This window comes from Lygodium microphyllum, chromosome 4, assembly GCF_053477565.2.
Source record: "Lygodium microphyllum isolate KBCC chromosome 4, Lygodium_microphyllum_v1.1.10, whole genome shotgun sequence".
Classification (NCBI taxonomy): Eukaryota; Viridiplantae; Streptophyta; class Polypodiopsida; order Schizaeales; family Lygodiaceae; genus Lygodium; species Lygodium microphyllum.
In genome coordinates, this window is record NC_141138.1 from 155,301,600 (window position 1) to 155,325,910 (window position 24,311).

Below are 24,311 nucleotides of genomic sequence, written 5' to 3' on the forward strand. Positions count from 1 at the left end.
CTCTCTCTCTCTCTCTCTCTCTCTCTCTTTGTGTGCATGTTTATGTGTGTGCTTGTGTGTGCGTGCGCACATGCATATATGTATAAACGTATGTATGTAATAAGATTTTTTAATAGATTTATCTTTAAAAAACTTGTTAATAGTTGACACAAATCTATTATTGCTTTGTAGACTTCCATAAGGTTATTGATACAATGCCACATGCTAGAGCCACATGCTAGACTCATGCAAAGATTACATGAGTGAGGTTCCCTTTGAGATGTAGTGGGGTGCCCTAGAATTGTATGAGTTAATAACACTGCATTCGTGTGAGATCCAAGATGGATGTCAAAGGATATTGTCAACACTAGTGGAGTGACTTAAGGTTGCCCCCTTTCATCCACTTTCATCAAGCTATATACTGATGAAATCTCTCGAATGAGATCATCAATAGCACTAGTGGAGTGGTGCAAGGGTGCCCCGTTGTTTCACGCACTCTCATTAGGCTATATGTCAATGAAATATCAAACCATATTGATATATTGTGAGGAGATGGAGCTAGACTTTTTGAGAAATAACAAATGATGTATGTTCTAGGATGAGATGTACCTATTTCACTTGTGTAACAGTTGTCTACATTGTCTATGTCAACATGAATCTTGTCTTCATCTTCCATCCTCCATAGCTCTTGCCATCCTCTAGATCCGTGTTTTTCACATGGTATTAGAGCCCAATTGAGCATGGCTTAGCCCCTCTCCATCTTTGCTCAGCTCAGTTTGAGTGCTGGACCCCTCTAACTTCATTTGCATTCCTACCTTCAATGAAGCTTCCATGGCAGCCATAGCCAACAACACCTTGTCTACGGACAACAGCACCTATCTAACTTGGAGGAGTTGGATCTCCATATACAACCCATATCTCTCCAAGATCTTTTCTGGGGAAACATTCTTAAACTCCCTATGCTCTTGCCTAGCACATTACAATGGGACATTGGCCTCCCACTTGCTCAGCATTGCGCATTTCTTGTCACGCAGTCAAAATTGCGCCTGAATGTGGTCGTATAGTTGTCATTGTCAGCTTGCTACATGATTTATCCTACAGCTATAGGGCAACTAGAGCTCCATATTCAAGCTTACTCCCCACCAAGTATCACTTCAAATCATCGACTATACGAGTTGCAACATACAAAAGTTTAGTCGCCTATGTCAAAAAGCCTAGAATAGGGCAGCCATAGCTACTCAATTTCAAGCTCATATTTCACTTTACTTTTTCACTCCTCTAAGCTCAACCAGGTCTCTGCCCACTGACCTATTGTACCACTCAAGTACTTAGCTTTGGAATAAGATTTGGGAGACCATCAATCAACACAACTCATCAAGCAGAAAGAAGATTCAAGCTCAAGATCAGACATAGTATCTCTTGATATTACATGGTGTGTCTTCACACTACCTTGCACTTGTGTCTCTTGATACATTGAAATACAACTATTTTGCTAGTTAATTGAAGCTTATCAACATGGTAGAGCTTGTGCAAATAGCAAAGTTCAATGGAGAAGGTTTCCATGCCTGGAAGGAAAAGACCATGTGCCACCTCATGAGGAAAGACCTCTGGTATCTCTTTGAAGATGATGAAGGTGATGCAGATGATGGGAGCATGATCCTTGCAGTAGCTCCACCAAAAACCAAAGAACGGAAGAATATTAATAGCAAGGCACTAGGCATCATTGCCTGGGGACTAAGTGATGATGTGCTACATTGTATCTCTAGCATTAGAGATGCTAGAACTGCTTGGGAGGAACTTGACAGGATGTTTGATACCCAAGCAAAGAATTCAACGGTAAAATTACTCATGCACTTCTATAAACTGGATATAAAAGACAGTGCTTCCATGACCATACGCATTAAGTTCAAGAGCCTAAAAACCCATCTTGCAACTCTTAAGAAGAATATTGATGAAGATGAAGCAATAGCCGTACTACTTGCAAGTGTAAATAAGGATCCATATGAGAATCTTGTGTCTACCCCAAGTAATGTTCCAAGTCTCTCACTTAAAGATATTGAGCACTCTCTTCCTGATGAAGAGAAACAAAAGAAGAACAAGAATGCAAAAGATGGTGTCCCATCAATAGGGAAAATATCTTATACACCAAAGTAGCTGTTGGACCCAAAGGAAGAGGTTGAGGATTCAACACCGACAACAAAGATCGGATGACATGTCATTATTGTGGTAAGACTGGCCATATAGCTAGTGAATGTTTCCATTGTAAAAGAGCACAAGAGATGCAGAATGGTAACCACTAGAATCAATTCATGAATGAAAGAGAAGAAAAAGGAGAAGATGCTTTCGCTACCATCAACAACTCTGACAGATTTTTCTAAAGAATTTTCATTGTATCTTTCATATGTTTTTCCCATTGTGGATCTCTATGTTTCCCTTAGTGGATTTGCTTTGTAAAAATCCTTGCCAAAGATGTAAAGTTTCAATCTTTAACTTGACTAGTGCCTATGAGCTAGTCTCCCAAGCCATGTCACCATATGTAGGGGCAGCAAAAGCCAACAAGTGTAGGAACTCATCATCTGAGGGGGGGTGTTGAGAAATGGCAAATGATGTATGCTCTAGGAAGAGATGTCCTGAATCCCATAAGCACAACGGTGCAGAATGCTACCTACCCAGCTACTATGAATCATTGTACTTGACTATCACAGTCATATGGAATGAATACAATATCATGATGCTTTGCTCTTTCAATTAGTATCATTGTCATTGTCAGTCCATTACACAAGATTGTCTTTATGAGTCCAAGCTTCCATCTTGGAACCTATTTCACTTACGTAACAACTGTCTACATTGTCTATGTCAACATGAATCTTGTATTCATCTTCCATCGTCCATAGCTCTTGCCATGCTCTAGATCCGCATTTTTCACAGACTTGGGGGAGTATTGATTTCTTACTCTTGTATGTAAATGATATCCTCCTTATCCCAGACACCCCACAGGGGTTGCAACGCCACCTAGATGCACTACATGCCTTTTTCTAGCAAAGAGAGACCTCACATTGAGCATTGGGAAGACCAATGTTGTGGTGTTTAACGTCTTCACCTTGTGGATTAGATGATCAAAACATTAGTTTATATATGGTATCGATATAGTGGAGTAGGTCCAAAGATACGTTTATCTAGGGATTACTTTCACAGGTTTGAGATCCAATATGAGGAGAGCAACCTAGGATAGACTAATGCGACGCTATGTAGAATTAGGAGCCATGGAGAACTAACGCACACATATATAATTCCAAGAACCTCAGACAAAGCTCTGAATCTTTGATACATTAGTTACACTAGTGCTCTTATATGGATCTCCTATTTGGGGATTGAGCTTCCACCATAGGAGGAGAGGTACAATAAAGTAGTCACTACCAAATGATGTGTTTATGTTAGATAAAATGGAGAGGCTCCTTATGTTATTTAGGGATCAAGCCTCTACCATTAGAAGGAGATCTACAAAGAGCAATCACCAGCAAATGGGGGGGATATTTATGATGGATAGCAGTAGATGGAGAAACCCCTAGTGCTTTTTGGGACCGACCTCTACCATAAGAGGATAGCTATAGCAAAGCACTCACTAGTAGCAGATGGAGGGGAGGCTTGTGATGGATAGTAGCACACAAAGAGTCCCTTAGTGCTCCAAGTTGATCAAGGAGTGTCTTTAGTGCCACATGAGATAGTCAAAGTAGAGATAGGAGCACCACCTATTGTGGCTAAGACCCTTCTCTAGATTGTCACTTTTATACACAAGCTTTGGAGCCTCCCAAGGCAAAGATACTCTAGACTCACTCTAGAATCATCCAAACACCTAGGCACTGTAGGGTTGCACTAAGTGTTGGTATGCCTGCATAAACACATGGTTGTAGTTACATGGCCTCCCAACTCAAAGATACTCTAGACTCGCTCTAGAGTCATCCAAACACCTAGCATTGTAGGGTGATACTAAGTGTTGGTATGCCTAGACATGGTTGTAGCTACATGGGTTATGTATGAATCACCTTCCACCCCTTCAATACATCCTACACTCCCCTTTCTTAGAGCTCAGCTTGAAAGGAGCTCCATGGGATCATCAAGATGTTATTCAGCTACATACACTCAAGATTTGGTTATTGCCTACCCAAAGATGGCTTTCTACTAAAAGCAACTTCTAGAAGTATCCCTTGATGCCTTTGTGATTTGATCAAGATACATGGATATACACACGTCCCATAGAGTACAGTGTACCATTAGTCAACTCTGCATATCCTTGCACCAATTGTAGATAGATATTAGTTGCTATGGGCTGTATTATTGTTTCCCACAAAGTGATTTGCTAGCTTGAGCCAAAGACTAAGGAGTGCTACATATGTAGGTGCCTAGTGTACTATGAGATCCAAGGGCATGTTGATTGTCTATTTTAAGAGAGATTCAAATCAGTATCTAGGGTGATTGTCTTCCTTGATCAACATTGCCTTAGACTCTTCCTCTCGGAATTGTGCTCACATATAGAGCACCTCTTATAGTCTTGAGGGAGGCACCTTGGGGACTCACAATGGTGCACCCTTGCTAACTTTTTCAAAGCTACAAATACACTTAATACCTCAAATCATGCCCCACACTAACTCATGTTCCACCACAAGGAGTCACCTTAAAAAAAGCCACTGACATATAGAGCACACAGCCCATGGCCCGCCAACCCACATCCCCACTTGAGGCACCACAATACTAGCACATCATTGAGCAACTCTACCTTGATGCTTCAACCTATCCACATTGGATATACCCATGAGAGATATCTCTCATCTCACACATCATCGAGCAACTCTACCCCAACGTTGTCTTCTTCAACCAATTTCTTCAACTCTCCCACCTATTCAAAAGCACAAACACAAACATTATGCTATAATAATGTGTTGATCTCACTTGCTACATAGGTTCTTGTGTAGATATACCATGCTAGGATGTTTAAAAAATATATTTAAAGAATATTCGAATGAAGAAACAAGTGATTATGTAAATTCATGTATCCATACACATATACGTCTATGATATGCCTACATATACAAATGAAAGTATAGAGATGGTGTCTCCATGGGTTAGACAAATACACAAGATCATATCTAAATTGCGTCAGAGCATTTGCCACACAAGAGATGGGTTGCAACAATAAAGTGGTGTTTTCAAAGATGTTTCAACCTATCCCTATTGGATATATCCATAAAAGATATCTATACCCATATCAGTTCCACATTGAATAAGATCCCTATTGCTTCTTTAGTATTTTTTAGTTGTTCATTGTTTCCTAACTAAATGTTTCATTTTAGATTTGGGAAACACGACAATTCCTTAAATCTTGTTTTGTCTCATAGGCCAATGTGGCCTTTTTTTGTAGATGTTAATACACCTCTCTCTCTCTCTCTCTCTCTCTCTCTCTCTCTCTCTCTCTCTCTCTCTCTCTCTCTCTCTCTCTCTCTCTCTCTCTCTCTCTCTCTCTCTCTCTCTCTCTCTCTCTCTCTCTCTCTCTCTCTCTCTCTCTCATATTTGTTATTATTATTTTTCAAACCTATCATTATACTCTTATTAGTTATTTCTAACAACTATTTTTCATTATATGGGATTCATGTACACTTTAGCATATATATTATTCTATACTTTTTTGGTTGATTTTTATTTACAAAAATTGTATAATATGTATTGTTTTTTGCGCTTTTTTTCTTTTAATTTAATATTTGTGCTAGTATTATTATGTAGTTAGCACACTTTTATCTTTGACATCACTTCTTCATTAGCCCTACCTTTCCAAGTATATGCTCTCAATTGACATAGATTTAATTTGTGCTTAGTATGCATATTTTGGATATTCAATCATTGTAACTACATGTGTGGATATTAAATTTTGGATATTAGAAAAATTTGCAAAGTAAATTGAGTAATTTTCAAATCATTTATTAGCCATATTAAGTATCTCTTTACTCAGACTTCCTTTTGACTCCACACACACATGATTTATTATAACATGATATATGCAAAAGAAAGAAATAGAGATGTACAATTGAACTAGTGTTTGATCACACGCACACACAGAGCTAATCATGAATGAGCTTAAAATTTTAAGATTAATGTCTCATGAAACTTTTACACAGTTTGTGTGATTGATTTTGAAACATCAACCTAAAGATTATTCATATAGTGCATGTGATAGATTTTCTACCATTTGTTAGATTTTGAGATTAGTTGATATGAATCTTAATGTTCTCTAGCATCCATTTTGCAATATGGAGAATTCGAGTTATTTGATGTGGCAAAAGATGGCTTTGCACCATATTTTGTCATGTTATACTGTCAACATTTTATGTTTTGCCAAATATTGTACATTGTACATTACGCTCTACCATGAAACAACAATGCACGAAAATGCAGAAGTGCTCTACAAAGTTAAATTTCATTGTATAAAGTGTCTTTTAGTGTAAGGGTCACAATAATAAAGATATGATGCCTATGTGTGGAGTTTTTATTGCCAACAACACTTTCATTGCACAAATTGCAAATTGTTTTCTTAACATCGCTCTTTTCGCAGACTAGGCACAAACCACCTACTAGTAATATCCAAAGGGCTAGATCACACATCTCAAAGTGTCTAGGCTAATGTTATCAAGATAAGCTTTGTGGGACACCTACGTTCACATGGGGTGTTTATGCAATTGAGATACTTTCCCATTAAACACTCCAATTAACCCTCCTCCTCGATTTCCCAAGGAGCAAGATTCCAATTGTGATCAAGCTCCATTGTTCACTTGGTTTGCAGATTATCCTTGGTGTCCAAAGGAGATGCCTAGGTTGTTTCATGGACAATATTGGAGGGGAGACACCCCACTTCTTGACATTCAACTGTGTGAGTCTAACATGTAAAATTATTAAGATTAATCATTCAGAAAAACCTAAAGGGTTCTGCCTTGGGGTTAATCCTTTTCAAAGAAAGTCATCATGATCGTTTCCTTCTTAAAAAAGGAAATTCATGGTATTGAGTTAGAAATATGGCCTTTAACAAGAGATTCAAACATGAATACGACTTTAAATCCTCTTCTTTTTCTTGATTTTCCTTGATCTCACTAAAGCCCGTTGTTGGGTATTCATTAGGTAAGGGTGTGTGCACATGAAAATTATCACTTCTCATTAACACATACCACAACCTTCACTTTACAATCATCCATCATAAAGTGGCGGGTTGGAGCACGTGGATAGTGCGCGATGACTTGCAGCACACCCCTTTGAAAAGATAGGATGAGAGTGGTTGGACTAGCAGGTTGGAGCACGTGGATAGCACACAGTGACTTGTTGGGTTACATCAAACCACCGCGCCTATAGAGTGAGGACCATTTCCCTTCACGGCAAACACTTTTAGGCCTTTGTTGGCCAGATCTATCCTTGACACGTGCAAGAAGAAAAGGTGGCCTACATGTCGCGCCCACTTGAACTCTAAGGCCCTTGTTTGCCAAATCAAACGTTATGGTCCATGCCGAAGGCAGACAAGCTTGATGCATAGCATCGAACCATCTAACTTAACATTGCAAGTGCCATATCCCCCGCCGTGGTTACTTTGAAGTGGCCCACAATGGCCTGATCACGCAAGAAGGCACCCAAGTTTCTAAGAAACTCGAGTAGAGGGGTCACCACACCTCGCTTTGCTTCAATCATGGGCCTCAACATGCCCACATCCATCTTGACCATGCAGATTGGGGCTAAGCCTTCACACCTCTCCCTTTACTTCCTAGCTTGAGCCAAATCCACTTGGAATAATCTAGAGGGTGAAGCCTCCTTGCCTCCATCTTGGTTCGATCTCATAGCCATCTGACCACTTTGATTTCCCCAAGTAGATTACATCCCTTTGGTCCAGAGATCGGAATGGGCTTGATTGCATGCTTGGGCTTCTCAAGTTCATGCATCTCCTTGAAATTCACCTTCGTGGTGAGTATAGGGCATGTTTCATCCCACACCTTTGCCACTTGGGCTCCATTCACAAAGATCCACTCACCATGATCAAACCACACTCGAAATGCCCTAGTACTCCCAATCATGTCGCCATGTGAGGGTCTATCACCCTCGAAATCGGCCTTTGCTCCACATGTATCCTTGCCGCTTGCATGAGGATCGTTCACCCTTTGAATCAGCTATTAGAGTACAGAAAGTTAACTCCTCGAGTTTGTAGTAGGACCTCACTTCATTATTGAAGCTAACCTGTTGTCACCTACTAGTTAATTCCGATTTTGGGAGCACAAGAATTGACCCAGCGGTCTCATCCTTTGCTCCAAGCACAGACATAGAGTTCACAAGTTTCCAAGTTTTCTTTTTCTTCCTTGGGCAACTCTCTTTGGCTCCCATCTTCTCACCACTTCCTTTCACACTAACACATCTCACTTCTTGAACACACTTGTCATTTCTTTACCCTCCCGCCGCAAGGGGCCTTCCTTCACATAAGTCATCGCAGTTCCTTTATACTCGCGACTGAACGAGTCTTCCACAACACCACACTTCACCTCTTCACCACAACACGCAATTGTTTCTTTACCCTCCCAGTGCAAGGAGCCTTCCTTCCATACAAGTCACCGTCATTCCTTTATACTCACGGTTCAACGAGTCTTCCCCAACACAACACTTCATCTCTTCAACACAACATAAAGTCATTTCTTTACCCTCCCAATGCAAGGAGCCTTCCTTCAAACAAGTCACCGTTGTTCCTTTATACTCGCAGTTGAACGAATCTTCCACGCACACAACTCTGCTCACTTCATCAACATGCACGACACGTTCATTTATACCTACGGCTCCACAACTTTCAACAAAACAAGGTTTGCCCGTTCTTTTATCATCCCAGCACAAGGACTCATCCACAAACACCACACCACTCACTTCATCTTCCAAATACAACTCATCCCCCATAGCATCAACATAAGGTACAGATGGTCCCAGTTCATTTAAGCTCGTTGGGCTAGACGAGCACACCAACGCATGCACTCCATCACACACCAACACTTCACTCTTTTTCAACTCAACTTTTGGCCTCTCAGCCTCATCAACACAAATCATCACATGGGCCTAGTTCATTTATGCTCCCTGGGCTAGACAAGCTCTCCTCCACTTCTATACACTCCAACACATGGGGCATGCTACCCCGCAAAGACTCCTTTGGCTTTAGCAAACAGGACTTGGCCTCATTTGCCTCAATCCACTTCCTTTATCACCACTCCATCAACAACACACTTTGGCCCGCAAGCCACTCTCAACACACGTTCTTCCTTAGACTTCACCACAACATCAACATTCTTCTTCAAAGGTACACGTCTCACTACGCACATTCTTCTTCACATCCTTCTCAACACACTTCTCAACACCAACACACTTTGGCTTCAACTCAACATTCTTACTCTTCCCACATATAGGCATCTTGCCCATATCACAACACCACTACACACATTCTTCCCCTTAGCATCATGAACACACATTCTTCCCCTTAGCTCCCATATCACTTCCACTCTCCTCGCTATCTTCATCACTGGAGCTCGAACTCGGCTCCCTCAACTTCAAAGGCACAAGCCACTACAGCGGCATCTTCTTCTCACAGGTAGCATGAATAGGAGAGGGTCGTCCCTGCGACGCCCTTGGTTTTTCCATCACCACTCCACTTATCTTCTTCACTCCACTTGCACCAACTTCCCCCTTCTTATCATTCTTGCACACAGCATCTTTCTTCTTCTCATCACAAGCACCCCACTTCAACACACTCAACTCATTCTTCTCTCTGGGCACTCCACCCAAGATGACCAAAGCATTGAAATCCAAAGCAATTCTCCTCAACTCGCTTTCCATAGCAACGGCCTCCCATTCCCTCCTTTCCATCACATTCCCAATCCACTCTTCAATCAAGCCTCTTTCTTCAACTCATCCTATTTTTCAGAAATCATTTTCACTCCCTTCATCACCGAGGGGAGACTCTTGCCCCATTTCCACACATATAACTCAACTTGTCCACCAAACCTCACTTATCATACTCCAAAGCCTAGAACTCATCAAGAAAGCTTTTTTTTTTAAATAGAAATCCTCATACAACTCTTTCACAGACTCAAGAATGTTATCCCCTGAAACCATTCCAACACAACTTAGCCCAAGGTCTCCGACACGAGAGGTTGTACACACCACCCGTGAGGATGGCTCCGATACCAAGTGTGAAGGTTTGGCCCTTGGAATCCCCCACGGGACTCCTTTTCGACCCCTTGGAGCCATCTCACAAGAATGCGACATGTCGCATCACGACACACTTCAACTCCACACACGCCTGTCATGCACTCAACACGACACACTACCAAAGTTCATAGAATGGCCCATCTTGAGGGCAAGGGGGGTGGGGGGGGTGGGGGGGGCCGCCGTTTGCGCTTTGTACATAACAAGCTGAAGGCATAGAGTATCAGGAGGTACTCCCTCATATTGTCAACTGTGGTGGAACTTGTGAGCATTCTAATATTACGCATGCAACTGTCAAAACTGTCCCATTTACTGACAACCAGACAAGCCAGAGGAAAAAACACACTTCCATTCCATATGGCAAACCCATACAGCTATGGAAGTGTGGAATACATATGGTTCACTATCCCTGGCACTATACAAGCTTCTTACCAGGTAATCAACCAAGAGAAAGTACTTGCACTCTGATCCATGATCACAACAGCAGTCAGTAATAGACTGTACAAGCTTCTTGCTAATGTTCACCATACCTACTTGATGGAAGATCCACATACACCTCCTACATTATAGGGTGGGTCAGGAGGACAAACACAAAGAGCAATTAACCAAATGATGTGCAATCTACAGGCTGAAAACAGAGAGAACCTGTGATAGATATTTCAGAGGTAACAAACCCATACAAAAGCATCACAAACGAACCCACAACACTTGCATGATCCACAAACCTGTATGGAACAGAAACAGCAACAAAATAAAACAAACCATCAGGATGTTTCGCACATTCACAGATGCAACCTCTATATAGTTTGCTATCCAAACATTTCACAGCCTTCACAGAGAATATAGATTAAGCACCTAGCATGTTCACGAAGATTTAAATCATGGATCAGAGTTTAAGGTGTTCAGTAAACTGATCTTCACTACCAACGTTGCATTAAACTCGGCTCTGTATCTAGAGACATAATTGATACATGCTCGTTGAAAATACAGTGGCCTTCCGAAATGGAAACACATTAAACTAAAATTTCCAGCCCAGAGATGCAGAATTCATCAATCTCTTTAAGAAAGAATTCACTGTTTCAAATGTATGTTGAAAACTGTTGAGTCAGCTGAAGTTTTGATTTTTGAAACTTTTGGTGCACAACTCCAAAGGAAAGCCTACCGCCAGGTGCTGCCACCTAGGCGAATTACATCCTCACCGCTCGTATCTTTGATCCGATCACTGATTTCAGTTGAGTCATTGGTTTTAGCAGTTGCATCTCCATAAACATCCCGCAACTTGGCTAGATTTGCTGACACATTCGTTTTCTCTTTAACAGGGCTCTTGGACCTAACTAGCTCAGTGCTTCGACTCCTTCGGCTTTTTCTATGTGGACTGCGACTTCGGCTTCGGTGATCCTGGTCTCTTTCCCTGTCCCTGTATTTCTCCCGTTCCTTATCACGCTCACGGTCTCTGTCTCGATCCCACTCCCGAGACCTCTCTCTGTCCCTGTCCCTATCCCGGTCCCGGTCTCTCTCTCTCTCCCTTTCCTTGTCCCTGTCCCTGTCTCTGTCTCTGTCTCGATCCCTGTCCCTGCTTCGAAATCTGTCACGATCATTCTCTCTGTCTCTGTCTCTTTCCCTGTCACGATCATTATCTCTTCCTCTTTCTCTATCATACTCCCGCTCCCTGAGAGAATCATGTTCTCGGTCATGCGCTCTTCTTCGACTGTCTCTGTCATAATCTCTGCTTCTTTCACGGTCCCTATCTCGATCAGCTTCTCTAGATCGTTCACCATCACGTTCCTTGGACCTGTAACGATCATGATCCTTGGCTTTCTCTCTCTCTCTATCACCACGTTCATCTCCATTATAGTGGGACTCTCTAGATACAGGTACACTGCGACGGACAGGAGAAGAGTCCCTGGTGGATGCTCGGTGTGGAGCTCGTTGCCCAAAGGAGACAGACAGAGAGGCTTTCACAGAAGGTGGCCTACGAGCAGTGTCATCAGCAGCATGTCGACCACCAGTACTTGTCACACCTGCTGGAGTTGTTGGAAGCTTTAACCTTTCCAAGTGAGCTGTAATCTGCCGCATTATAGGAACTGGGATGCGAGGGAACAATGTATCAAAGTAATACTGCAACCAAACCACAAGACATGAGTGAAGCATATCTGAGACAGTTTTCAACTGAACCTGCACCTTAGTAGACCAGTCTCATGAGTGCATGCAGCACACACAAACCTTTACCAGATTTGCACCCAAAAAACAAAACCAGAACTTCCAATACCAACAATTTAATCAACGACTACTCACTGTTAAACAAGGGGAAATGAATGAATCCACCATACAACTATCATACAAAGGAAGATCTGCGAATCACTGGAAGCACAGTACTCGAAAAGGTAAGTGAGACAAAGATGGAAATGTATAATAAAACTACCACAAACAGCTTTATTCTCTTAAAACTAGTTTACAACATACGCATGCCTCTATCTTGATACCATAATAGAAAGAACTCGTTAAAAACTCACCTGGTCTAGCAAAAGGTCCCGTACATAAACACCCATAGTCGTCATTTTCCCACTTGAACCAGGTGAAAACTCCTGCATCCAATCAACTTACTTCTACTCAGGAAGACAAAGACAAGATCTCACAAATCATATTAGAAAGCATGAACTAAATTGATGGTATGGTGGGTCGACTGTTGCTTCAATAAAATTATAAGATTGATCAAGTATCATAACCTATAAGTTAACAAGAATGAGTTCAATCATAATACTGACACCTACTCAAGAACCAACAGGCTTGAAAAGCAAAAAACCACCTTGAACTCAACATCCTTAACCAATGCCACTAAAGGCTTAAAGGCCAACTCATTAAAGTTAAATATCACCACTAGCTTCAAAAGTATGAAGCGGTGCAACCTGTACATCCTTGGCCATGAGAGTCTAAAAAGTACATTTCTTTAACCATATCTGCTGCCCAACATGCACTGGCAAGTTTGTAGGCTGATAAACACAATAGTTGCATCTCAAGCACACTCGTGGATATTTGGTTATGCCTCTATACTGTCCATAGGAGTTTACTTGCAACTTTGTAGGAACCTGCAGTGTAATGCAACTGGATACAGAACAACTCGCATCTCAATGGATATTTTGTGCGTTGCATATAATGCAGTAGGAAGAAGATCTGTGTTTCTTCTTTACCATGCCTTAATGCCTAGCTAGATGATTATTGGTTATATATCTAGATTTGGGCAACTCTTTGTTAAGAGAGATTTTCCAAATTTTGTGAAAGCAAGAAACTTCATTGAACCATTTCCACTTATTTGACAATCTGCAGCATAGTGTATGAGCAAGAGCTCGTCAAACATCACAGCAATCCAACCCCCTCCCTATAAAGTACTAGTAAGCACCATAGTGAGAACAATATGATCATAAATAAAGAGAAGTGCCACAAAAAAGATAAGCAGAAGAAAGCAAGTTAACCTCGACCATCAATCAAGCAAATCCAGATACACCAAAAGAGAAACACAGGAACAAGTAGAGGCTTAGTCACAAGAAGCCAGCAAATGCAAGCGCTAAAACAAACATAGGCCAAAATGGCAAAGCAGATTTGCCACCACACTAGCAAAATAAGGTGTTAGCAAGTCAGTGGGGCAGAGAACCAGATACAGAGCTTGCAAGAAACGCACCAGAAGTTGGCCAAGGTTAAAAACAGCAGCTGCACATGCACATGCCCACACGTTAGTGATGCAATGTTCAGCCGTGTCAATCAAATTCACTAGCCAGCTACATCCAATCAGCCAGCCAGACCAGCTAAATGCCATCCAAAATAAAAGTGTAAATCATCTTGGGCATCGCCAAACAGCAAATTTGCAGCCTGTCAGCAATCCAATATTGAACTGACCACAAGTAGACAACACAGCCTGTGCAATAAGCATGACCACCAAATGCAAGGTTAGGACAGCCAACTAAGAAAAATAATAAGACCGACCTTAAGTAAACCAAAGGGCAGTAGACTTTTCCTAGAAAGCACCTAATCTTAAGAATTGAAATTTAACAACAGAAAAGCATATACAACACTGGAGCTAGAATGCTCCTACACCTTAACACAAGGAAAGATTGGCCCCAAAGCTCAGCACCCTTGCTGTATCCCTTTATCAATATTGAATTGTTGGCCTTGCCCACATCGAACCCCCAATTGCAGCTTTCAACATGCCAATTCAATAGATGTACTCCACAGATTTGCAATGTTCAAGGACATGTCATGGACAAATCTCATATCCCCCATCTGAGCACCAGAAAGCACAAAACTAAATGTCAAGGTGATGCACCTAGGATGAACATTGTTGATGCCATGGACACAGGATAATGACCAAAGGGTCCACTAGTAGGTAATGCCATAGAGGCAAACTGTGGCACCAACTGTTCCACACTCGGGAGAGATTGGGGGCAATACCGAGGCTGCAATGATCCCGAAACTGTGTGAGGAAAAGGTGGAGTACCATTCGGCTGAGGAGGAGATGAGGTCCAAACGGCTGTGCCTACGTTTGAATAGTCCCCCTGGTTGTTAGAGCTGGTTCATTGTTCATTCCTTGGACATGAGCAATAGGTGAAAGAGTTCCACGTGGCAGCTGATGTGGCGCAGTCAGTCTGCAGCAGTCAAACAGCAATCAATGCAGCCAACCTGCATTATTTTCTGTGTTTTCTTTGGCCTATTTACAGGCCTTGATTTCAGCAGTCTTCCTCAATTGGTTTTCACAGATTTCAAGCTAAAGACCATGGAGACTGCTCTTGGGGCTGACAGAGACTGATATCTTCGAGGTGGAGACATACGCAAATATTCTCTCTGTGCACTTGTGTATATTTCTGCATTCCTATACAGCATTCTTGACTGCAGATTCTCTCTCTCTCTCTCTCTCTCTCTCTCTCTCTCTCTCTCTCTCTGTGTTCACCCTTTGTCTTTGTTATTTGCTTCCACATTGCTTCACTCTGACATGGCATCAGAGCATTGAAGGATTGACCTAGGGTGGACCCATCTGAAGAGGAGATTTCAACGCGACACAAGGCTGCATTTTCAGTATTCTAGTGTGAGCAGGAGGGCTACCATTAGACCAAGGCTGAGACGAGAGTAGGCATGCGAGAAAGGAGATTTGCTGAAGCTGCTGCTGGTTTATGCTGTTAGAGAAGGAAGAACGCTACGTTTTGGGCTTCAAGTGCAGATTTTACTTTTTCATCACTCCTGATGGGTGAAGGAGCGGGATGAGGGATCAAGAGCCCTCACAGGCTGTATTTTCATAGTCAGAGGGGGCTGCTTTTTGTGTTTTGTGCAAGCATTGTAGGGGAAGATAGTCTTTTGAGGCCGAGACAAAGTTTCACACGATCATGGACCAAAAGGTGCCCATCTTACCAACTCCTCCATCAGATCAAAAGCTCAATGGCAACAATTACCGCTTTTGGCAGGTCATGATGCCTACCATTCTAGAGTCCTATGATTTGGTGGAGCTTGTTATGGAGACTATTTATCATCCTTCTTCGCAAGACGAGTCCCAACACTCTTCCAATGATAAGGTGGAGTTGGCAAAAGGCTCAGACACATTAGGATAAACTCAATGCTCACATTTGCTTGTTTTTTATTTCTTTCATGTACTACAACTGTTATATCTCATATTGAGCATTTAACAGTGGCTCGAGAGATATGGCTAGAGCTTGATCGGATGTGCAATCGGATGACCATCATGAAGCGAGATTCTTTGAAAGTGCAAATCCGAACCATGAGTGTCAACAAGTCATCTTCTATGCAGGAGCATATCAACAAACTGAGGTAGCTTCAAATGCAGATTCAAAAAGCAAGGGACATAATCGCTTCTAAAGGCATGGCGATAACTCTTCTTTCACAGTTACCAACCCGTTTCAATGGTTTTATTCCGCCTTAATTGCTTCAGGGCGGTCTGAGACTCTTCGGTAGGAAGAGTTGGTTCCTATCGTCTTGGACCAAGAGCAATTGAAAGATACCAATGCTTCAAAATCTGAGGCCTTGGTTGGTCAGTCCTCTCAAAAGTAGGGGAAAGACCAAAAGAAGAAGAACAAATCTAAGAAAGACAAAGAAAATGAGTCTACTTATCACATTTGTGGCAAACTTGGTCACTGGAAAAAGGATTGCCCCAACAAGGAGAAGAAGGAGAAGGAGAAGGAGAGGGAGAAATCTTCAAAGGATTCCGAAACGTGATTGCTCCTGTCATAAGACTGTGACAACTAGTATCTTTTTGTTGATTTCTTTATTACATATTTTATTTGGTTTTTCTTTTTGGAACTCTTGAAATCTAAAGGCCTGAGTTGCATGGCCAGTATGTGAAACAGGCAGGAATGTCTAGTGAGTTAAGACTGGACAGTTAAGGTCCAGTACAAGTCTGGAAGAGATTGATGGCACTGTAGATTGACAAGCCTGGAAGAGACTTGTGAAAGTGTATATGGACAAGTGTGTTGAAAAACTAGCCTGGAAGAGACTAGTTCAAAGTAAAGATGGACAAATCTTCAAGAGATTAGTCCATGTGGGGTCATCAGTGGAAATTCACTTTCAATTGAGCTACATTATAAATTTGGATGTAGCCATAGTCAACAAAGATGGTCAGAAGACTAGTGGGGATGCAATGGAAGCAACTCCTAAAATTTAGGGAGTTACTATTTTTGGACCCCAGAATCTGTTCGCGTCATTATCTTCGTTTTTGCACGAGGATTAATACTCTGGTCTGTGCCGAGGTCAAAATCTGCACCGAGCATGGAGAATTTTAGACCGGAAGGCTGGAGTGGGAAATATCTTCCAGTGCTGCCACTTGGCACACATGTGTGCACTTACCTCTTCAAAAAAGGGCTGGCGTGCAGTTTTTTGATGGTTAAGGGGCTTATTTGTGAAAAACAACTGCAGATGGAGAGCTCTTGAGAGTTGGTCTAGCCTGTCTATGATGCACAGAGGGCTGAGCTTGCTTCCTACTCTCTCTCTCTTTCCCTAACAGTATGGTTATGCTGCAAAATCAAGGGCCTTTCTTCTGATTCAGGTACAGTTGTGTGGAATATGCTGTTTTTGCATGAGGCAAGAGCCTCTTTTCTTCAAGAACAGGAGCAGTTGTTTGCAGTTCCCAGCAGGGACAGGTGAGGGTGTTAACCTCACCAAGCAAGTGTCTGAAACAGCACTAAACCAGAACTGATTCTGGACTGTTTAGAGGCTATTTCAGAGCCCAATTGATGCCAGAATCAAGGGGCATTTGGCCCAGATGATGCAAGACAGTGCAGGGAACAATATGAGCTGAAAACAAGTGTCAGAACAGGTCTGAACCAGTAATTACAGTGGGCTGAATAGTGCAGGGAACAGTAAGAGTTGTAAACAGGTTTCAGAACAGGTCTGAACCAATAAACACAGCAGGCTGAAATGGTCAATTCTGCACTCCAACCAGTAGATTCAGACTTGGGCAGAGTTTCCCCTCCTGGACAACTTGATTTGGGTCAGTAATTGTACTGTTATGCTGTCAAATTTCACCCAGAATAGGTGAAAGACAGCCCATTGTACTTTCTCTCTTTGTAAAAATAAAGAAATACCGCAAGGGGCGCCTAACTTAGGGGCCAACAGGGTGTCTATGTCACAACAGGAGCATTCTAGCTCCCTGTATGTCTTCTTGATTCTGTGTCTTTAAGTTCAGGTAAAGTGGGCGACTGTGAATTGGGTGAAAGCATTTATGTATTTTGGTTGTACACTACCGCCCTTCCCAATGAAGGGGCCAGTTATAGCTCCCTCATCAACTGCTTTCCTCCACTCCGACGTGGTTGAAAATTCGACCTTGACATCTTATGATGTTGCGTTGACACCCCCATGAGTGGATTGTGGATAGTGGTGCCTCATGGCACATGACTCCTTCAACACGTATTGCTCATTTACAACCTTCGTATGGCCACATTCTCATTGGTGAAAGTTCATCTATTCCTATACAAGGATGGGGCAACATGCATCTGTTAGGAGAGTATATCAGCTCATGTATTGTGGGTTAGGCACATTATGTAGCTATTATTTAAGACATTTTTATTGTGTAGCATTTTATGCTTTATAGCATTTATTGCTGCCAGTCAACCAACATTAATGTTGGTCGATCTAAAATATTTCATGGCATTATTCATGCCTATATATTTTGGGCTCCTTCTCCTCAATCAATCAGTTCACCACTTGGAGGTCGTGTGGAGAAAGGAGTCAATGCCAGTGCCCACACAACCAGTGTCACAACTCTATAGAAAAATATGCTCAAGCACTCAATGCAAGGGCTGAAAACAAACAAACTTATAATTGTAAGCACTACCAATGTTGGGGTGAGGACCAAGCCAAAGCTCTGATACCACTGTAAACGCCCCGAATAACGTAGTATGCTTAACAATTATGATATTCGCTTGTTTTCAAGATTTAATATATAAGAGAATGAACACTTAAAGCTGAAAATGAAAATTTTGTGACACTGTGAAGAATCGGTTTCCTATTCCCAGAATTGACGACATTTTGGATCATCTAGGAGGCTCAAAGGTTTTCAGCCGCATTGATCTAAAGAGTGGTTATCATCAAATTAGAGTAATACCACAAGATGTACACAAAACTGCTTTCCGCACTTCATACGGTCTTTATGAATTCTTGGTGGTTCCTTTCGGATTAACCAATGTACCATCCACCTTTAATCGAATGATGGAGCGCATCTTTAGAGAGCATCGACAATATGTCGGTACTTTCTTTGATGATATTCTTGTCTTTAGCAAGAATGAAGAGGAGCATCATCAGCACTTGGATTGTTCTACAATTACTTCAACAAAATCAACTCTTGGTAAATGGTAAAAAGAGTGAATTTTTCATGCATAAAATAAATTACCTTGGGCATGTCATCTCTTCTGAAGGGATTCAGATGGATCTTGGAAAGATCAAGATAATCCAAGAATGGCCTCATCTTCATGATGTACATGAGGTGCGATCCTTTCTTGGCTTATGCTCTTATTACCGCCGCTTCATTAAGCATTTTGCACATATGGCTTCTTCACTTCATGACCTTACAAAGAAGAAGACCTCTTTCCAATGGAAGGAAAAAGATAAGGCAGCCTTCACAAGGCTGAAAACGACTCTTACTTTTCGACCTGTTCTTATCATTCCAGATTTGGTAAAACCATGTGGTGGAAGCAGATGCTTGCGGTGATTGTATTGGTGCAGTGCTAAATCAAGAAGGCCATGCCATAGCCTTTGAAAGCCCCCTAAATGATGTGGAGAAAAGGTACGATATTTATGAAAAGGAGCTCTTAGCGGTGGTTCATGCTTTGAAGATATGGAAACATTATCTTTTAGGCAATGAATTCCTTATTAAAACTGATCATCAGAGCTTGAAGTATTTCAAGACTCAAAAGCATTTGCAGGAGAAACATGCAAGATGGGAAAATTTCTTGTCTATGTTTCATTTTCAAATTATGTACACTCCAGGGAAACAAAATGTAGTTGCTGATGCACTTTCTAGAGTGCCTCACATTGCAACTATTACAGTGGCTCATCACGAAGATTTTCAAACAATGAAGAATACTTATGATGAAGATACTGATTTTGCAGCAATTTGGTCAAATTTACAACAAGGAGGTTCTTATCCAGATTATTCCATCAAAGACGGTTACCTTCTCATGAACAATCGCCTTTGTGTCACTCTTCCTGTTCGACAAAAGGTGCTTAAAGAAAGTCATGAACCCCCTTATGCAGGGCATAGAGGGAGGGCAGCCACTCTAAGTGCAATTGAGCGCTACTTTTATTGACCAACATTACGAAGAGATACACATAACTTCATTGAGGCTTGTCTAGTATGCCAAAAATCTGAGTATGATAGGCAGAAGACTCCAGGATTGTTGCAACCTCTTCCAGTGCCCAAAGATCCATGGGAATCTATCACAATGGATTTCATCTCAGGTATTCCAAGAACACCTCAAGGTCATGATATGATTTGGGTCATAATTGATCGATTCAACAAGCAATCGCATTTTATTCCATGTCATAAAACATTGAATTCCGCACAAGCTGCAAGACTTTTCATTCAGCATATCTTCAGATTACATGGTATGCCTTTTGAGATCATTTCAGATAGAGACTCCAAATTCACAACTAACTTTTGGCGTGCTTTATTTGAGAATTTGGAAACCACTTTAAAGTTCTCCTCAGCTTTTCACCCTCAAACTGACGGCCAAACAAAGGTGATGAATCTCACTCTTTTGGATATGTTGAAAGCTTATGTTAGTGAACATAAGTCACAATGGGAGAAATATCTTCCATTATTGGAGTTTGCTTACAACAATACAGTGCACTCATCCACAGGGAAAGCTCCAAATGAAATAGTACAAGGTAAAATGATGCTGAATGAAGAAAAACGAGCTCTAATTTATAGGAGAGGGAAGAGCTAATATAAAAGGGAAAAGTGGAGTAGCACAAGACAAGTGTCCAACCACATGTCATGAGATGTGACAAGTGGTGGAACTCTTGGAAACTTGTGTGACAAGTGTCTTGACACTTGTCTCTTCTCTATGGCCTTCCTTTTTGGGCTGAATACTGTCAAGAATAGAAACAACCAAATTTAGTAAGCACAGTCAAAGTACAGAATTTACTATTTTTAGAATGACATCCCTATTTTTTAGAACTAGCATTTTTAGGCTAATTCGAGGCTCCTAAAATTTAGGGACCTCCTAAAATTTAGGGACCCCCCCAATATGGGTGTCATATGAAAGCTTTTTCCATGTACATCGCAAAAACGGTATCAGAATCTTCATGTGACTTTCCTATGCAAAGAAATGTGCATTTCAAGCTTTCAGCCCACACATGCACATTGTACAAGCATTTCATGATCATGCCATCTTGTTGATTGTAGCTGTCTGTTCTGGCAGATCTAGCCCACACTTCAAGGCATCAATCCTTTCTGTGTGCAAGTCTTACCCTGATATGCGTGAGTTCTGGTCACAGGCGCCCAATCGGGCCATATAGGCAGAAGTGTGAACTATCTTTTCTCTAACCCACCGCATGGGTCCACCATAACCTGTGACCACTTATCAGTGGCCAGCTCCAATGCACTTTTCTTTATATCTAATTAGTACAAAGGAAACAAATTTAATAAAACATTATGTAGACAAATTAATGAAAAATGATACAAATTTTGTTTCTATAGAGTTGTGACAACCAATGACTCACTATTGTATGCGACAATCTCGTGTCTGATATATGGATTCCATTTCTCAAGCATACCATCTGAGTGTTCATCTATATTGTGTTCTCTCTTTCTTTTCTTTTCTCTTTTGTCTTGTGTTCAACAGTTTATTTCAGCACATATTTATGCTTCCATTGCTGCACCACTTCTGGCATGGTATTAGATTTCGGGTTCTATGCTCCTACTGTATTCTCTTTACTAATTTCAAGACTGTTTTCACCATCGCTAATCAAGCGACTACTGCTCCAACCATGAGACCTATTTTTCCTACGTATTTGCTAACGTTAGCATCCATACAGCCTGTGTCAGCCCCTCTACTACCTGCATGTCAGTTCCGATCTACATTTTGATTTTTCTGCATCTTCTCCGGGCTCGACGACTGCATTTTCAGGCCGTTTTTGCTGCTTCAGGCAGTTTCTGGCTGATTATTTGCCTTTTCACAGCAGATTTCTTCTTCTTTTGGTCAGATTTTGATGAATACACATGTGAACTCTCATTTTCTACAGCCTGTGCTTGTGGTTTGGCTGTGTTCCCTCTCCAAATACCTTATTTTCTCTACTTCTCTTCTAAATCCTATACAGATGGCTCCTCCATGCACATCCACTGATGATAAGTTACATAAACCTGATTATCTCACGGAGTGTTGTGATGAAGGCTTGGTTTATACAAAAGCGGTTATGGTACGTGGTTTACGGCACTATTGACTGTCCTCGGCAGCCTTCTCCTGATCTAGATTTTGATGAATACAACCATAAGGAAGTGGTGCTTACATGGGATCCGGACGATGCATGTGCTTACTCGGCCTTGCTTCGATGTATTTCTAAAGAAATCCTATCAACAACTATCTCTTGCAAGACATCTTCCGAAGTATGGACGAAGTTGCAATTGATGTACGTGGCATCCTCCGCCATGATGGCAATTACTCTTTATAACCACCTCCAGCAAATTTTGTTCAAGGCCAAAAATACTATCCAGTGTTTTCTACTTCGTGTGACCTATATCTAGGACCAACTTTAGCACCTGCAATCTACCCTTTAAGAGGCTCATCTTATTGGATTCGTACTCTCCAAACTCCCTCCATTGTTCGATGGAGTAGTAAATGCTTTGAGGGCACAGACATCATCAACTCATGTCAATTTTACACATATGACCTTGATGTTGCTAGAGCATGAGGAATCATTGCAATTACAGGGGAGGCTTTCATAAGTTCTAGTGAGGCTCTTGCAGCTTCAAAGAGGGGTTCTTTGAAGAAGAAGTCGAAGACCCAATGTTATCATTGTGGAAAGAAAGGTCATTTACAGAAGGACTACAAAGAGTTAGCAGCCTTCAAGAAGAAAAAGGAGCAAAAGACGAAGCGAGATGCGAGCTCCTCCGACGAGTCATCATTTGCCTCAATTTCTGACTCGTATCCTCCGGTCAAGGTGAAATTCAAGGCATGGAATGGATCCTCTTCTTCAGATCGTGGAAAGGGCTTGGTGGCCCCTTCCTCAGCTGCTTTCTAGTGGTGGTAAAGAGGTCATCCCTCGCGACTCTCCAGTGCCACAGAGGGAGTGGGAGAGGGTGGTGAGATGGGGCAGCCACGCCTCATCTATACATCTATACCGATACACAAGATCCAAAGAGAGACTTCCCTCACACATTGACTGAAGCCTGGAAAGTTCAAATCCTGGAGCTAGGATTCACATCCACGTTCATGATGGACTGGTTATTTGACAAAGAATAGGTGGCTTTCGTCTAGAGCTCACATGAGGGGACACTTTGGCGGTCTAGCTAAAGGCGGGGATCCATGGTTATTTATGCGCTACGGCATTGGTGACAGGATGGTCCCGTGTGCTACATCAGAGGCATTGTTGACAACCATTGAGAGCTGCTATAATCTTCTCTATCTTGAGGAGCTGGTACGATTGACATCGACATCAAGTTCTCTTCGAGACACCTTGGTGGTGGCTTGATCACCCACTGCCTACGTATCCATGGTTCTACTTGGTGGTTCTCTGTTGTATGGACTCTGATGAGTCATTTCTCATTGTATCATTGTATTGTATCAAATCACCTGTTAGCAAAGTATGTCAACTCATGTGTGAATCTGAGTATGTTTTGTGGGTTGGGCACAATATGTAGATATTTTAGGCATTTTTATTGTGTAGCATTTTATGCTTTATAGCATTTATTGCTACCAATCGGCCAACATACTTAACATATTTTATGGCATTATTCATGCCTATATATTCTGGACGACTCCTCCCAATCAATCAATTCACCACCTAGAGGTTCCATGGTAAGAAGAGAAGCCGGTGCCAATGCCCACGCAGCCACTAACTCACTATTATATGCAACAGTCTCTTGTCTTATATATGGATTCCATTTCTCGAACATATATCTAAGTTCTTATCTATATTGTGTTCTCTCTTTCTTTTCTTTTCTCTTTCGTCTAGTTAAAGTCAGAGACTTTCTTAAAGTCAGAGACTTTCTTCAACTTTAAGGATTGATTGCTCTTTGAGGAGAACCAATCAAACAAGAAGCTGAAGACCTTATGATCGGATAAGAACGAAGAATTTGTTTCTAATGAGTTTGCTTGTTTTTGTGTAGATTGTGGCATATTGCGCCACGTGGCAACTGACCTGGCACAGTCAGTCAGACAACAGTCGCAATCACATTTATTGCAACCGACCTACATTATATTGTGTTTTCTTTGGCCTATTTGATAGGCCTTGAAAACGGAAACTGAAATCTTCGAGGTCGAGATATACACGGATATTCTCTTTGCATCCGTGCATATTCTGCATTCCTATACAGCATTCTTCACTGCAGATTTTTTGTGTTTCGTTGTCTCTTTCGCTCT

General features: G+C 41.6%; 1 protein-coding gene across 4 annotated transcripts in view; it reads right to left on the minus strand.

Annotated features, from left to right (window-relative positions):
• Window positions 1–11,097: 11,097 nt before the first annotated feature.
• Window positions 11,098–24,311, minus strand: part of LOC148037808 (uncharacterized) — a 37,004-nt gene continuing 23,790 nt past the window's right edge. The window contains exons 2-3 of one of the 4 annotated variants that reach the window (XM_087676769.1): window positions 12,753–12,824; window positions 11,098–12,357 (exon numbers count right to left, since the gene is read on the minus strand). In XM_087676769.1, coding sequence (XP_087532895.1) covers window positions 11,398–12,357; window positions 12,753–12,824 — 1,032 coding nt within the window. In that variant the 3' untranslated portion in view covers window positions 11,098–11,397. The remainder of the gene's footprint in view (window positions 12,358–12,752; window positions 12,825–24,311) is intronic. The other 3 variants (XM_087676767.1, XM_087676770.1, XM_087676768.1) reach the window with 3 other exon arrangements.